The sequence below is a fragment of the Astyanax mexicanus genome, chromosome 1 (genome assembly GCF_023375975.1).
Source record: "Astyanax mexicanus isolate ESR-SI-001 chromosome 1, AstMex3_surface, whole genome shotgun sequence".
Classification (NCBI taxonomy): Eukaryota; Metazoa; Chordata; class Actinopteri; order Characiformes; family Acestrorhamphidae; genus Astyanax; species Astyanax mexicanus.
Window position 1 is genome coordinate 40,937,945 of NC_064408.1, and position 16,320 is coordinate 40,954,264.

Here is a 16,320-nt window from a genome sequence, read left to right on the forward strand (position 1 = left end):
CTAATCATTACAATATGTTTAACTAATAATTATTATTTAGAAGGATTTTACAACATTCTTAAACTTTAAAATTAAATAATGTTTAATAATGACTATGTTTAAAAGTGTCATAATATGTCCATGTTAATAATTTAACCATATAACAATGTTTATTACTGTTGTAAGTACTGTTAATTACTGTACCCTTATTGTAAGGTGTTACCGACTATACTATTCATGGTTCATTTAGATATTGAACATAGAACGTAGAGAAATAGAGCAACAGTAAGTAAACAGTTTTATTGCACATAGTAGGAAAGGAAGTAAGGACCTGTGGATTCTCTCTTGTTTTGAGTAAAGTGACAAAAGCCTATTAAAGCCACTTTTGAAGCTATTTTTTTTCTTTTTTCTCTGTTCATAGTTATGATTAATTCCGATTTCTCCCCACCCAACACACATTACTAACTTTTTTACAGCTCCCACCGTAGTAAAGCTCTGTTCTTACAATCTGGGAGACTTTCTCCGTCGGCTCGTCATTGTAACATTTGGTCAATGATTCACCGCTTTACACTCTCGGAGTGTCTTTACACGTCGTCCATAGCCCAGCTATTATGCTACGATTGACAGGTGGTGTGAAAACTCTGCGTTTCTGCCGTGATGGATGGCCTTGGGTTCATGCTCATTCTCCTGCAATCACCAGTGTTGCAAAGCTGGAACATATCACACACTTTAACTAGACTCCAAACGTAAGAAAGCTGCTACAGCAATCTAAGAGAAGCCGTCTGAACCAGGATGAATGATGGAAAAATTTCTACATGCTCAAGCAAGATAGCATTCCTCGTACACCGCTAATCTGCCAGGGTTAAATTAAATTAAGTGAAACATCATCTGTGTGTAGGTGAGCATTATCCTGCTGATTATTGGCTGTTGGAAGTCCTGCCATGAGTGACAATACCCGTGACCTCAGGATGTCCAGCACACATCGATTAACAATTTGGTAACACTTTGATTGGATGGTCCATTTGATGGCCTTGTTGATGCTCAACTGACATTCAACTAACATTCAACTGAGTGTCTTTCTTTCTTTCTTCTTTAAATCTAACTCTACACCCAATACTAAAATATTAAGATTAGAGTTTGGGTTAGAGGTGGATGTAGAGTTACATTCAATAGAGAAAAAAATACTTTCACCTTTCAGTTTAATTGCATTTAATAGACATGCAGTTGAATGTTAGTGTCAGTTGAGCATCATCAAATGGACCATCCAAGTAAAGGGTTACCAACAATTGGTGCGCCTTGAATCATTGGCTCTCACAGATATTTGACTGCAGAAACTGGAATGGAAGGTGTAAAAATTCTGCCCATTAGCTTGGACCGAATCAAATTCGTCTTTCATACGTCTCTACTTGTCCAGAGATAATGAAGAGTCACGTTTTTGCTGTTGCAAAACTCATAGTTTTAGTGTCTCTGAAATAGATTACATCCCTATTCATAATCATTTTAAGTCTTGGGGCTCTAAGGTACGTTGGGATGCACGTCGCTATCTTTTGTTTACTTAACTTTTTTTTAAGGAAGCCAGTTTGCTCAAATTTCTCAAGTAATGGGGAATGAAAACGTAAGTTAGCATAAATTAAAACATCAAGTTATTACAACTAAAGGGGAAGTTGATTTATTTGTAAGGTAGCCCAGGGGGAATCACTACACACTGATGGTGAGTGTTAGTCAGAAACTGTTGGACACACCCAGTATGCAAATAGATTGTGACAGAAGCCAATAGAAAAGAGGCTGTTAATGGCAACAGACTAAACTCAGTTATTATAAGTTGGTTCAACTCAAAGACCTCAGTTTGAATGTATTTATGTGCCCACAAATGTTCAGCTAACTCAAAATAGTTGAGTATTGTTTAGAAATATCCAATTTGATGTAAAACAGACTTAAATCATTTAAGTTCAGACAACGTATAGGTTTACAGTGTGGTAGGAGGGTTCCACTATGATGAAAATCTTATCTTATATTATCGTTTTTATGTCCAGAAATGTCAAAATCAGTGAATCAGCCTCATTTAGATTCATGTAACTAGTGTACTAATTCAGACACCAAACACATCTTGGCTGATTGACTAGCTACTTTTGAGTTACTCTAGATTTTTTTGTTGAACTATTGATTCAAAGCCAACATCAGGATGCTTGTGTTGGTTGACAAATGCTGATTCAGTCTGCTGTAACCTTAAATTCACTGGGTTCATGTGTTAGCTCTGTGAATGAGCTGGTTTAAAATGAGTTTATTATTGATAAATGGATTTTGAATGGTCTTTTCTTGTCTCTTGTGTTCTCTATGGTCTCCAGGTGTTCCAGATAGCATACTTCATTTTAAAAGCTGCCAACTCCCCCCGGCCTGGAAACTGGATTTTGGAGCGTTCCCTTGATGGAGAGAACTTCACGCCATGGCAGTATTACGCCATCACAGACACTGAGTGCATCACACGCTTCAACATCTCCCCCAGAACCGGCCCACCTGGATACAGACGAGATGATGAGGTCATCTGCACATCCTTCTACTCAAAGATCCACCCACTGGAGAATGGAGAGGTGAGCTTTCTGCTGCATTAGCTTGTGCTTCCACTCACTGGCCACTTTATTAGAAACACCTCCTACTAATACATTGTGCTTCCACTCACTGGCCACTTTATTAGAAACACCTACTACTACTAATACCAACTTGTGCTTCCACTAACTGGCCACTTTATTAGAAACACCTACTACTACTAATACCAACTTGTGCTTCCACTAACTGGCCACTTTATTAGAAACACTTACTACTATTACCTTGTGCTTCCACTAACTGGCCACTTTATTAGAAACACCTACTACTACTAATACCAACTTGTGCTTCCACTAACTGGCCACTTTATTAGAAACACTTACTACTATTACCTTGTGCTTCCACTCACTGGCCACTTTATTAAAGAAACATATTCTGTGCTTCAACTCATTGGCAACTTTATTAAAAACACAGCAAGATTGTTTTTTTTTTTACCTACTGAAAAAAAGAGAAATAAAAGAAAACACATGTAGATTCTTTGCTGCTGAAGGTATGAATTATGTTCTATTTACAATAGTTTTAAAAAGTTTTTGAACACTTCATAATGTTCTATATTTCTGCATAAATATGACCTAAAACATCTTTCCATTTTTAAGCAAGTCCAAAAAGTATACAAAGAAAACCCAACATTTTTAGCCTATTCCTACACACAGAACAGCTTCAACTCTGGCGAGTTTCTTCACATGTACTGCTTACTTCAGGTCCTTCAGGTCACAACATTTTCATTAGATTAATATCAAGACTTTATTCTTCTTGAACCATTCTTTGGTAGAACGATTTGTGCGCTTCTGGGTCGTTGTCTTGCTTTATGACCCACATTCTTTTTTTTTTTTTTTCAGATTCAGTTCATGTACAGTTCTGACATTTTCCTCTATAATTCTCTGATACAATTTACAATTCATGTTCCATCAATAAAGGCAAGCAGTCCTGGCTCAGATGCAGCAAAACAGGCTCAAATCATGATACTACAGCCACCACCATGTTTCACAGATGGGATAAGGTTCTTATGCTGGAATGCAGTGTTTCCTTTCTCCAAGCATAACACTTTTCATTTAAAACAAATATTTATTGTGTTCTATTTTGGTCTCGCCTGTCCACAAGACATTTTTCTAATAGCTTTCTGGCAGCATTTTGTTTTTTGCAGAGCAGTGGCTTTCTTCTTTCTTCTTTACTTTCTTCAACCCTACCATGCAGACCATTGTTGTTTAGTGTTCTCCTAATAATGGAGTCATGTACAGTACAGGCCAGAGGTTTGGACACATCTTCTCTTTTTCAATGTGTTTTCTTTATTTTCATGACTTTTTACATTGTAGATTCTCACTGAAGGCATCAAAACTATGAATGAACACATGTGGAGTTATGTACCTAACAAAAAAGGGTAAAATAACAAAAAAAAAATATATATATATATATATATATATATATTCTAGTTTCTTCAAAATAGCCAACCTTCAACTCTGATTACTGCTTTGCACACTCTTGGCATTCTCTCAATAAACTTCAAGAGGTGGTCACCTGAAATGGTTTTCCAACAGTCTTGAAGGAAGGAGTTTCCAGAGGTGTTTAGCACTTGTTGGCTCCTTTGCCTTCACTCTGTGGTCCAGCTCACCCCAAACCATCTGGATTGGGTTCAGGTCCGGTGACTGTGGAGGCCAGCTCATTTTTTGTTCAGTACATAAAACTCCACATGTGTTCATTCATAGTTTTGATGTCTTCAGTGAGAATCTACAATGTAAATAGTCATAAAAATAAAGAAAACGCATTGAATGAAAAGGTGTGTCCCAACTTTTGGCCTGTACTGTACATTAAGATTAGCCACTGTGAGAGAGGCCTTCAGTTGCTTAGAAGTTAACCTGTGGTCCTTTGTGATCTCTCCAGCTATTACGTGCCTTGTTGGTCGACCACTCTATAATATACTTCGACAAACGTGTTGTGAAGAGCAGACTTCTTTAAATAAAACAGGCTCCGCCCACTCACACCTGATTCTCATCCCATTGATTGTAAAGACCTAATTCTAGTTTCACTGCTAATCCTGAAGCTTCGCATACTTTTGCCACTCACAAATATGCACTATTAGATCATTTTCCTCAATAAATAAACAACCGAGTATGGTATTTTCTAAAAAAGTCTCATTTATCTAAAAAATGATCTGCTTGTGTGATTTGTAGGAAAGAAATAAAGAAAAGTCCAAAGTGTTCACAAGCTAACACCATTGTAACACCATTGTAGTTTACTGAAAAGTCCAAGGACAACAATCTAAAACTCTCAAACACTATAGACTAGTCAAATGGAGTAAAAAAATGCACTTGATATGAAGTGGTTTAACAGAATAGAGGTGAGAATCATTGTTGTGTTCGCACAGTGAAGTTAAACAGCAGAAACATCTGAATGAAAAGTCATTTCACATGATGGACGTGATGTTCGGTGCTTTGTGGGAGACGGGGATGTTGATGAGAAAAAGACAGGGAATGCAAGGACAGACGAAATGAAAAAGAGTGGAGAGGAGAGAGAGAGAGAGAGAGTGACAAAGAGTGTCAGAGTGACACAATGAAGAGGTTGCTGTGTGTGAGAGAAAAACAGAGAGAGAGAGAGAGAGAGGAAGGACATCCTGAGGTTCTGCTGTGATCACATCTTAAGCCTTAAGCAAAAGGTGACATAAAGATTGTTATTTTAACCCACACAAACTGAATCCGGTCCCATGTACGGTTTTAAACTGCACCCTGATGTCAGGGCCAGACAGGAATGAGACTTTATTAAAAGTTATAAAGCAGACAGGGGTAGTCAACGGAAACAGGGTCAGTACCAGTAATACACAGTGTAGAGAAACCACACTGTAAAAAAAAAAACTGTAGTTTTTACAGGAAAACGCTGGCAGCTGTGGTTACCAGAGTTTTCCTGTTAAAATTACAGACGATAAGTAAATAACTCTACTGAAAAAAAATGTAAATTAATTTACAGTGATTGAAATCACTGCTAAATTACAATAATAATCTGTCAAGTTTACACAAATTAAATGTTAATTTTGCATAGCAGTGTTCTACATAAAAATACCCTTTCCTGTATTTTTTACCTCTAACAATAAACGGAAGACAGTCCAGAGTTCATACACAGGCAGGCAGTATCACAGGGTAGGCAAAAATCCAAAACAGTAGAAACAGTCCAGGTCATACACGGATATCCAACACAAGGGAGTAGGCAAAAATCAACGTCGGTAGAAAACAAAAACAAGATCATACATGGATATAGACAAGGGCAAGAGAAACGCTTTGTATTGTAGGAATTACCAAACAGATTCTTAGCAAGGTGTGAACGTGAGCATGGTCCTTATATACTGAGGGAAATCAGTACTCTGGACTTCCTGGTGGTGTCATGTGATGTGTCATGTGATCGGGAGTGTGTGTTGTGTCATGGAGCGGTGCGTTCTGGGTATTGTAGTTGTTACTGTGGGAATCGCAGATAGAGCTGGATGTGGGAGACTCAGACATGCTTTCAGCACCAGACATGACACCTGAGCTAAAGGGATTCTATACACAACTGAAACAATGGTCTTTTAACTCAAGGAACTAAGAAGAGCTTAAAGCACAGGTGCACTACTATTTTATCATCCAAGTATAATTAAACTAGTGCTTTTAACTAGTGCTTGCAATTGTGTGCTTTGTAGCATTTCACTGAAATACTGTATAATATGGGTTAGTGTAACATTTATCAATTCAATTGTCTGACAATTTAATGCTAAATTCGAAAATAAAAAAAATATAGTGAAACCTCTTAATTATTTAACTCTTGAATAAAAAGAAAATGTTTCCAATTTTCTATTTTTTTATTTCTGCACCTCACAATTAGAATTTTAAGAAATGTTTTCACATTTTTTCATCTTGTAACAAAATTTTGTTGCATTATACAATCATATTTTTGATACAAAATGCAGAAATGGAAAAAAAAATCCATTGTTCAGATTTTATTCTTAAACGGTCAGAAAATTGAACTGATAAATGTTAGACTGATTCATTATGTGACAAGAACTAGTTTGGCATATGCTGTATACAGGCTAATCAACACTATACTGAACTGTTTGCATGGACATTTCGAGCCAGAGAATTCCAGTCACAGCAACCACCCACTGGACTGTAGTGTGCATCCCACCAGCGCTGCGGTTGGCGGCTAATGCTAATGCTAATGCTGCTGAACCCAGCATTAGTGATGGAGAAACTTTACTGAAATCTTACCCTTTCGCATAAAATTGGAAATCTAAGCTGACTGGAGATAAAGGGAAGCGCTTTAATCACCCAAATAAATTTCTGGCTTTCAGTAGTGAAATCTGTGTAGATTAAAATCCAGCGCTTGTATGAATTACAGTTTTGTTTACTTAGGCACATCCGCCAGCTTTCCCATTAGAAGGAAAACATGGCAAAACCCATGCTGTCACGGCTGGACAGAACTCAGACACGCGCTGATGCAGATAAAATGTGACTTTATTAGATGATAGATAGATACTTTATTTATCCCGAAGGAAATTTAGGCATCCAGCAGCAACAACACAATAAAATAAGAAACATATTCAAACATAAATTAAAACACAGAAGAATAGAAAATATATAAGGTTATAAAAAACTTACTATAAAAGGTAAAGATATATCTGTAAACGGAGCAGTGCAGTAGATGTTGCTAATGGTCTTTACATAATTAAAATTAAATTAACAGACCAAAGTGCAAACTGCAATGACATTGATTATGAAAGTGACTGATGTGACGTGGAAATATAATATAAATAAATATGCATCCATAACAAATATAGTTCTAAAAAGAGATTGTGAATATGTGAATACCCAATCATGAGTAAAGTGTACTTGAATGTAAGTGAGGTTGGGGAAGTGTTAGTGTAAATAATTAAGTGGTTGAATAATGTCCATGTGGTGTGACTTGGTTAAACTCAGTCGGCAGCAGCAACCCGTCCCCGGTGGGAAGAGTTAACGAGGGTGAATTAAATAAAGGGACAGACAAAGGGGCAACCGAGGCAAACAACACACTGCAAAAAAACTAAATCTTAGCAAGTTAAATTTTCTAAATTTAAGGCAATAACTCTTATTTTCTTCTCTGATACGACTTTTTGTCTTATTAAGCATTGTAAGTGTTATTATTATTTATTATTTTGCTTATTTTAGGGATAAGTATCTTAATCGTTCTTACTTAGAATTTGTACCTTATTTTAAGCAATTTGAACTCAAAATAAGCACAATCAAGCAGCAATCAAGTTATTCTGATTATTGTGTGCAAAAACAGTGACTTTTTTGCTTGATTTAGGTGTTACTTCACTCATTTTGAGACTTTGCCATTGCTTTTTGTAAGAAATCTTACTTAGAAAATGTTGCTTACCCCATTGGCAGATTATTTTGCTTAATATACATATATTTGTCTTAATTTGCATATATCCATTTTTGCCAATGGATTTTTTGCAGTGCAACAGGAGAGATAAAACATACCAGAGTAGTAAACAGTCCAGAGGTCAAAAACAGGCAGGCAATATCAGAGGGCAGCAAAAGGTAAGGTCGGTGAACAAAGCGAGGTCCAAAACGAGAGATACAAAAACTGTATGAGGGAAAAAAAACATCAACACTTCACAGAGCAGAGGTGCAAAATGAGTCCTTTTTAAAGGCCAAGACATCTAGTACTCTGGCGACTGCCTTCCTGGTAGAGGCATGTGATGTGTCATGTGATTGTGAGTGAGTGTAGTTTCAGTGTGAGGTGCATCCTGGGCAATGGAGTCTGGAGAATGCAGATCGCAGGTAGAGCTTAGTGTGAAAGAGACAAGAGAGACAAGAACATTTGCTCACTTTGATGTGTGCATCCTTACTAGTGTCGCTTAATGCCCCTTATAATACGGCACAACTAACGTATGAAAACAGACCAGAAAATAAATGTTTGTTGATAGTGTGCCTTAAAATGAGGTGCGCCTTATAGTCAATAAAATACAGTTAATCAGATTTTTTTTTTTTACCAAACTATTCCTGTAGAATAGCTGCTGCAAATGAAGTTAACCTTTAGAACGGAAAGGAGGACACACACACATATACACAGTCAACTAACACTTATTAGCAGTGTGTATATAGAGTGCATGACCAGTTGACACACAAGCAACTTGATTTGCATGCACACACCTGCTAACTGTGTTTATTTAATACTTTCTTAACTAGGTGTCAAACTTTGAGCTTTGTTTGTGTGTGAGTGCGTTTCACGCTTGTTTAAGTAACTGTCAGGCTCCGAGCTGTGCGCGTGTGTGTCATAAAAAGCTAATGAGAGAGGTGGGTGGGTGGGAAGCCATGAGCTCGATTGAAATGTCAGTCTTCGGCTCCAGAGAAACCGCACACTCGTGCATGTGCAGTATAAACTGACACAGCAGTAATTAGCACTGATCGTTAACCCAGAATAACAGAGCAGCGTGGCCTCTAAAGCTCAAACTTCACAGCACACTTTCACACTAACTCCCCAGTACAAGAAACCCACCACCTTAACTCAGGAAAAAAAACAGCCACAATGCTCCAGTGACTGCTTTTAAAACCAGTCTGGATTAAATTCTTCATTCCAACAGACAGAAGTGCCTCAGACTCTGTGTGCGCTCTTATAAATAGTGATGCTGCGGAGGAATTATTCGAGTGATGCAATAGAAGAACCACTTTTGGATCCATAAAGGTTGTAATACAGATGTGTGAGTAGTTTAAAGAACATTTACTTGATGTAAAAGGATTTGAACACTTACAGATTTAATACAAACTGTCACACCTTATCCTGTGACTGTAGTTTGTTTTTTTCCTTTTTTAGTCCTTTCTGCTCAATTGCTCTGTTCTCTTGTTTTGTTTTCTTTCCCACACTGAAAAAAATGAAAAAATATATATATTTTGAAGTAAACTTTACTTAATTTCTGGATACAATACTATCTAATTACAATTACTTCAAGGATTCAAGGATTCAAGGAGATTTTATTGTCATTCGCATCTTATGTGGTACATGAGGTGGAACGAAATTGTGATCTCACGATCCAGTTTACACCCAGGAGCTGTTATTAAATAGATATATAGATAAAAGTACAATAAAGGAATACAATAAAAATAGAATATACAAAATAGTTAAAGATAAATACCCCAAATGAAATAAATAGAAAGAGTAGACAGGTTGCAGCAACAAGTCCAGAGTGCAAATGTGCTATAGCAGCATGAAATGAATTAGAGCAGTAGAAAATAAAGTGTCTCAGTGCGGGTAAAGTGACCGTGTTTGTGCAGTAATTGTCCTTGTGTGTCAGTGCAGTGTGTTGTTAAGTGGAGTTTAAGAGTCTTACAGCTTCCGGAATGAAGCTGTTTCTCAGTCTGGTTGTTTTGCACTTGATGCTCCGCAGCCTCCGTCCTGAGGGAAGCGGGACAAAAAGTGCATGTGCTGGGTGGGTGGGATCCTTCCTGGCGGAGACAAGAACTTAAACAAAACAGAGCGATGTGCTCAAGGAGGATGTGCACATGCCCTGAAAAAAATGATGCGTAACAATTACTTAAAAAAAGTTCATACAATAATTCATACAATATTACTCAAATAATTTTGTGATAAAATAATTCCTTAAATTTAAATATTTTAGTTAAAACACACATATTACACTTTCTCAAAACGTGGATGGCATGTAATACATTCTTTTTAATATACTAAAAAGAAAGTATTACATGCGATCCACGTGTTGAGACAGTGTAATATGTGTGTTTTAACTAAAAATATTTAAATTTCACGAATTATAATATATTATGTATCATAAATTATTTGAGTAATATTGTCTAAATTAAGTAGATGTAATTAGGTAACATTGTATGCAGAAATTAAGTAAAGGTTACTAAAAGAAAGGATTGATTCAGCAAAAATGAATTTAGTAAAGTTTAATAAAAGAAAGGATTGACTAAAGTTCAGTTAATTTATTTACTCTATGTAACATTTAAGTCTTGAAACCGAGTTGAAGTTACTTAAATTAATCTAAAAAAAGCGAATGCAGAAAGTTGCGAAACTTTTTTTAAGTAATTGTTACGCATCATTTTTTTCAGGGCATGTGCACATCCTCCTTGAGCACATCGCTCTGTTTTGTTTAAGTTCTTGTCTCCGCCTTAGCCCCGCCCCACCATGTGTAATAATCTCATTTGTAATCCCAACCCCTTGATTCCTTCTCCAGGTGTTCCTTACCCTGGTTGTGTATACAAGCCCCTTTGTTTGTAACAATTTTTAATTTGTGAGTTTAATTTGAGTTACTATAGGGAAGTTTATGCTCTTTTAATCAAGCTAGATTATAATGTCAGTATATTTTTTTGTCTATTAATTGAGTTTATTTGTTATACAGTACCAATTCTTTCACTATATTGAAGTGTATGCTCTTTTAATCGAGGTAGATTGTCAGATAGTCACTATCATTTCAGTATAAAAAATGTTGTCTATTTATTGAGTTATTTTGTGATACAGTACCAATGCTGTTACTATAGTGAAGTTTATACTCTTTTAATTGAGTTAGATTGTAAGACAGCAGCTATAATTTCTGTATAATAAATGTATTGTCTATTATTAAGTTATTTTGTGATACAGTACCAGTCCATTCACTAGAGTAAAGTTAATGCTGTTTCAAATGAGTAAGTTTGTGAGACATTAATTATACTTTCTGTATTATAATTGTTTTGTCTTTTATTGAGTTATTTTGTGATACATTTCACTGTAGTGCAGTTTAAACTCTTGTAATTGAGTTGAGACTGTGAGACAGCAGCTATAATTTCTGTATGATATATATTTTTTCATCTTTTATTCAGTTATTTTTTGAGACAGTACCAATTCTATCACTATAGTGCAGTTCATGCTCTTTTAATTGAGTTATGGCCGATTGTGATATAGAATCATCTAATATATAAACTGAGTTACTGTAGATTATCATGTAGTACACATACATTTATTATGGTGCAGTTTCCTATATTTTAATTGAGTTAGATTGTGACGCTGTTCCCATACTTTAGTCATCCCTGCTCTGCTTTTAAAATGAGTCAGACAGTTCTAGAGATTCTTCAGTATAGTACTTTACTATAGTACAATTGAGTTAGATTGTGAAACTCCCCAAATATTTTCACTATAGTATAAGTGTATTTGCTCTTTTAAATGAGGTAGACTTTGACTAAGTACTGACATATTTAATATAGTACAGTTTCTGTTATTTTAATTGAGTTAGATTGTGATTTAGATAATATTTTAAAAGCTTTCCTAATTGAGTTAGTTTATAACACTATAAAGCCCTGGTTTGCAGTAATTGTAGGGGTTTTGTGTGGGAATTAATCAGAGAGTTGTATGGATGAAGGTGAATTCAGAATACAGCAATTTTCTCTTTGTTTTCTGAGCAGATGAAAGCCGTTAGCTTTTCTGTTCTTATCTGTGAACCTCCTGAACCTTTGGCGAAGCTATGAAAAAATGTCTTTGTTGTTTATCAGCTTTATCTTACACTGAGAAAATGAGATAAATCTAATCTTTAAATTGAGGAGAATCTTTGGGAAAATCATCTCTTTAATCTAGCACAGTGAAAAAGCTTCTAGTAAGAAAAATAAACACTTTTTTTTTTAAAGATATTTTGAACCAAGATATTTTCTTATAGTGCTGTTTTGCTCAGCTTTACCAGGGGTGCGGGTATTTCACCTGGATGAGCCTACTCTGTACTTCATTCACATTCAAACTCATTCATCATTCCTGTTTTCATCGCTTCACTCTACTCTGCTATTTATTCACCCACCCACACATTCTTACTCTGTCCACGAGTTCATTACAGTGAACCCCTATAGAAAGACTGAGAGGAGCTGAGTGATGCCTTTGAATGAAGCTCAGTAATCATTCACTTTCTGTCAGACTAATAACCAGTAAATATTATTTTATAGTCAGAGTGGTAAGTGTCTTTACTGAGCATTTATTGATATTTGTTGAGTCTAATTTCATGTATATGTATGAAATTTCAGTCTATATATTCTCTAATTTCTGTGGGCTTTATATTACATTAATTATATTACAATAACTACTCTTTAAAAATAGAATTAATAAAATGTCAAATATATTTTAAGTAGTTGTATCTAGAATATTTAATTCCATTAATAAGTAATGATCCATTAATGGTCTCTCACCAAGAGGCACTCTAGCCAGAAGTAGCTTCTGAGAGCATTTTTATATGGCAGCTTTTGCGCCCTCTTGTGGAATGACCCAGCGTGTCAAATTAGACCATCCTTCTGATCATTTACGTACAGCTCTGGAAAAAATTAAGATACCACTTTAGTTTTTTAATCAGTTTGTCTGATTTTGCTATTAATAGGTCTGTGTTTAATTTAATTTATAAACTACGGACAACATTTCTCCCAAATTCCAAATAAAAATATTGTCATTTAGCGCATTTATTTGCAAAAAATCAGAAATGGCTGAAATAACAAACAAAAAAAAAAGATGCAGAGCTTTCAGACCTCAAATAATGCAAATAAAAAAAGTATATATTTATAAAGTTTTAAGAGTTCAGAAATCAATACTTGCTGGAATAACCCTGCTTTTTAATCGCAGTTTTCATGCATCTTGGCATGTTCTCCTCCACCAGTCTTACACACCGCTTTTGGATAACTTTATGCCTTTACTCCTGGTGCAAAAATTCAAGCAGTTCAGCTTGGTTTGATGGCTTGTGATCATCCATCTTCCTCTTGATTATATTACAGAGGTTTTCAATTTGGTAAAATCAAAGAAACTCATCTCTTAATTTTTAGATGGTTTCCCATTTTTTTCCAGAGCTGTATCTGCCTAAGACAAAACTTCAGGCCAACCATACATCTCTCCATCTCTCCATCCTTCTCCACACCATCCATTCATTAATCCATATATCCAACTTCAATTTTCCTCAGACATCCAACCATTCATCCATTTACTTTCTAATTCATCAGGCATCCAACCATCCGTCTGTCCATCCATCTGCCCAATAATCACCCGTCTCCCCATCCATCACACATCCAACCATTTATCCATCTATCACCCCATTAATCACACATCCAACCATCCATCTGTCCCTGCATCTTTCTATTGATTATCTAGCCATTTATCTATCCATGCATCCATCCCCTTCTAATATCTTTGCCAATCATTCATTAGTCATTTACCCGTCCTCTACACACTCATTTGTCCATCCCTTTTTCATCCCATTTATCATTCCTGATTTAAACCATCACATATTTTACTTTTTCTTTCCTCCATGATCAATACTTTCATATTCATATCCTTATTTACAAACCCTCTCATTCATCTTACACTCTCACTCCTATAGTTCTCTATCTCTCTCACTCTTCTGTCTCTCTCACTCCTCTATCCCTCTTAGCTTTCTAACTCTCACTCCTCTATCTTTCTCCCTCTTCTATCCCTCTTAGTTCTGTAACTCTCTCACTCCTCTATCCCTCTCTCCTCTATCACTCTTAGTTCTCTATCTCTCTCCGTCTTCTATCCCTCTTAGTTCTCTAACTCTCTCACTCCTCTATCTCTCTCTCCTCTATCACTCTTAGTTCTCTATCTCTCTCCGTCTTCTATCCCTCTTAGTTCTCTAACTCTCTCACTCCTCTATAACTCTTAGTTCTCTATCACTCTCCCTCTTCTATCCCTCTTAGTTCTCTATCTCTCTCACTCCTCTATCTCTCTCCCTCTTCTATCCCACTTAGTTCTCTAACTCTCTCACTCCTCTATCTCTCTCACTCCTCTATCCCTCTTAGCTTTCTAACTCTGTCACACTCTATCTTTCACTTCTCTATCAGTCTTAGTTCGACATCTCTCTCCTTCTTCTTTCACTCTTAGTTCTCTAACTCTTTTACTCCTCTATCTCTCTCCCTCTTCTATCCCTCTTAGTTCTCTAACTCTCTCACTCCTCTATCTCTCTCCCTCTTCTATCCCTCTTAGTTCTCTAACTCTCTCACTCCTCTATCTCTCTCCCTCTTCTATCCCTCTTAGTTCTCTAACTCTCTCACTCCTCTATCTCTCTCCCTCTTCTATCCCTCTTAGTTCTCTAACTCTCTTACTCCTCTATCGCTCTCCCTCTTCTATCCCTCTTAGTTCTCTATCTCTCTCACTCCTCTATCTCTCTCACTCCTCTATCCCTCTTAGCTTTCTAACTCTCTCACACTCTATCTTTCACTTCTCTATCAGTCTTAGTTCGACATCTCTCTCCTTCTTCTTTCACTCTTAGTTCTCTAACTTTCTCACTCCTTTATCTCTCTCACTCTTCTGTAACTCTTGGTCTCTAATTTTCTCACTCCTTTATCTCTCTCACTCCTATAGTTCCCTATCTATATAATTCCTCCATCTCTCTTAGTTTTCTAACTCTTTCACTCCAATATCTCTGTCCTTCCTCTGCTACTTAGTTCTCTATCTACTACTACTATCTACTTCTATCTACCACTTAGCTCATCTATCTCTCACACTCCTCTTTAACTCTTAGTTCTCTAACTCCTTCACTTCTCTATCACTTTCACTCTTCCGTCACTCTTCTGTCACTCTTAGTTCTCTAACTTTTAATATAACTAACTTTTCTATAACTCTTAATTCTCTAACCCTTTATTCCCTCTTACTCCACTAACCCTCTCCTCAATCCTCAATTTTCTAGCTCTCACTTTATAACTCAATTGTTTTAACCATCTCACTCCTCTATGCTCTTTCATTCTTTAACTCTGACTTCCTAAACACGTCCCCCATCTCACCTAAAATTGCTTTCAGACCTACTTTATTTGCTCCAGACCTTCAGATATTTCAGTTGGTTCTAAACCAAAATAGCATGTATGGAACTGTAAAACCAAAAGTAACCAAACCAAATGTATAATGACCTGGATGTTCAGGTGCCCTAAGCTTCTTACTCTTCTATTTTTCTCAGGCTTCTGACTCTCTTTCCTTTTATATCCCTTCTTTTCAGATCCACACCTCTCTGATAAACGGCCGCCCCAGTGCAGACGATCCCTCGCCGACACTCCTCAACTTCACGACCGCTCGCTACATTCGCCTCAAGTTTCTCCGGATACGGACCCTAAATGCTGAGCTGATGACCCTCGCTCTCAACGACCCCCTCGACATCGATCCCATCGTCACCAGACGTGTGAGTGTGCAGGGTTGTGGGTTTGGTGCTCAGGGTTGCACTGCTGCTGAGTTTAATTACCTGAGATAATGTGTTTATTGATTGGGGCCATAAGTCTTTGGTTTATTCAGCTTTTTGCCATGATTCTGAGAACTATGGGTAGGTGCTTGAGTTAATTTTTATAGAGTACAGTCTGCACTGGCGTTAGACTGTGGGGAAAGGTGGATCTGACTCTGCCCTGGTTTGAGCTTTAAAAGCTTTGGAAATAAAATTGATTTTGAGTTCAAATTTTTACACTAATTTATTACACTTTGTACATTCTTCCATGAAACATTTTGAGTATCTGCCTGTTCCTTCTATATCCTCCTCCATTTGGAACCACCATGCTCATTATCTGGTTATAATGGCAGTTTGTCAAAGATTAAGATCTATATATAAGGCAGCAAGTGGACAGTGAGAAAAATTGACAAGTGTAAGAATCTGAGTAACTTTTAAGGGCTAAATTGTATTGTGATGGATAGAGGACTTGGTTGAACATCTTCAGAACATCAGGCAGGTCTAGTAGGATGTTCCTTGTATGCAGTGTTAATTACCCACCAAAGTGCTCCCGGAAAGGGCAACTG

The 16,320-nt window shown here is 36.6% G+C and overlaps 1 protein-coding gene across 5 annotated transcripts in view; it reads left to right on the plus strand.

Moving 5' to 3' along the window:
- The window catches only part of lama2 (laminin, alpha 2), a 299,175-nt gene that overhangs the window by 102,745 nt on the left and 180,110 nt on the right, over positions 1 to 16,320 (plus strand). For all 5 annotated transcript variants that reach the window (XM_049478821.1, XM_049478822.1, XM_049478823.1 and 2 more), the window contains exons 4-5: positions 2,325 to 2,567; positions 15,539 to 15,718. In XM_049478821.1, coding sequence (XP_049334778.1) covers positions 2,325 to 2,567; positions 15,539 to 15,718 — 423 coding nt within the window. The remainder of the gene's footprint in view (positions 1 to 2,324; positions 2,568 to 15,538; positions 15,719 to 16,320) is intronic.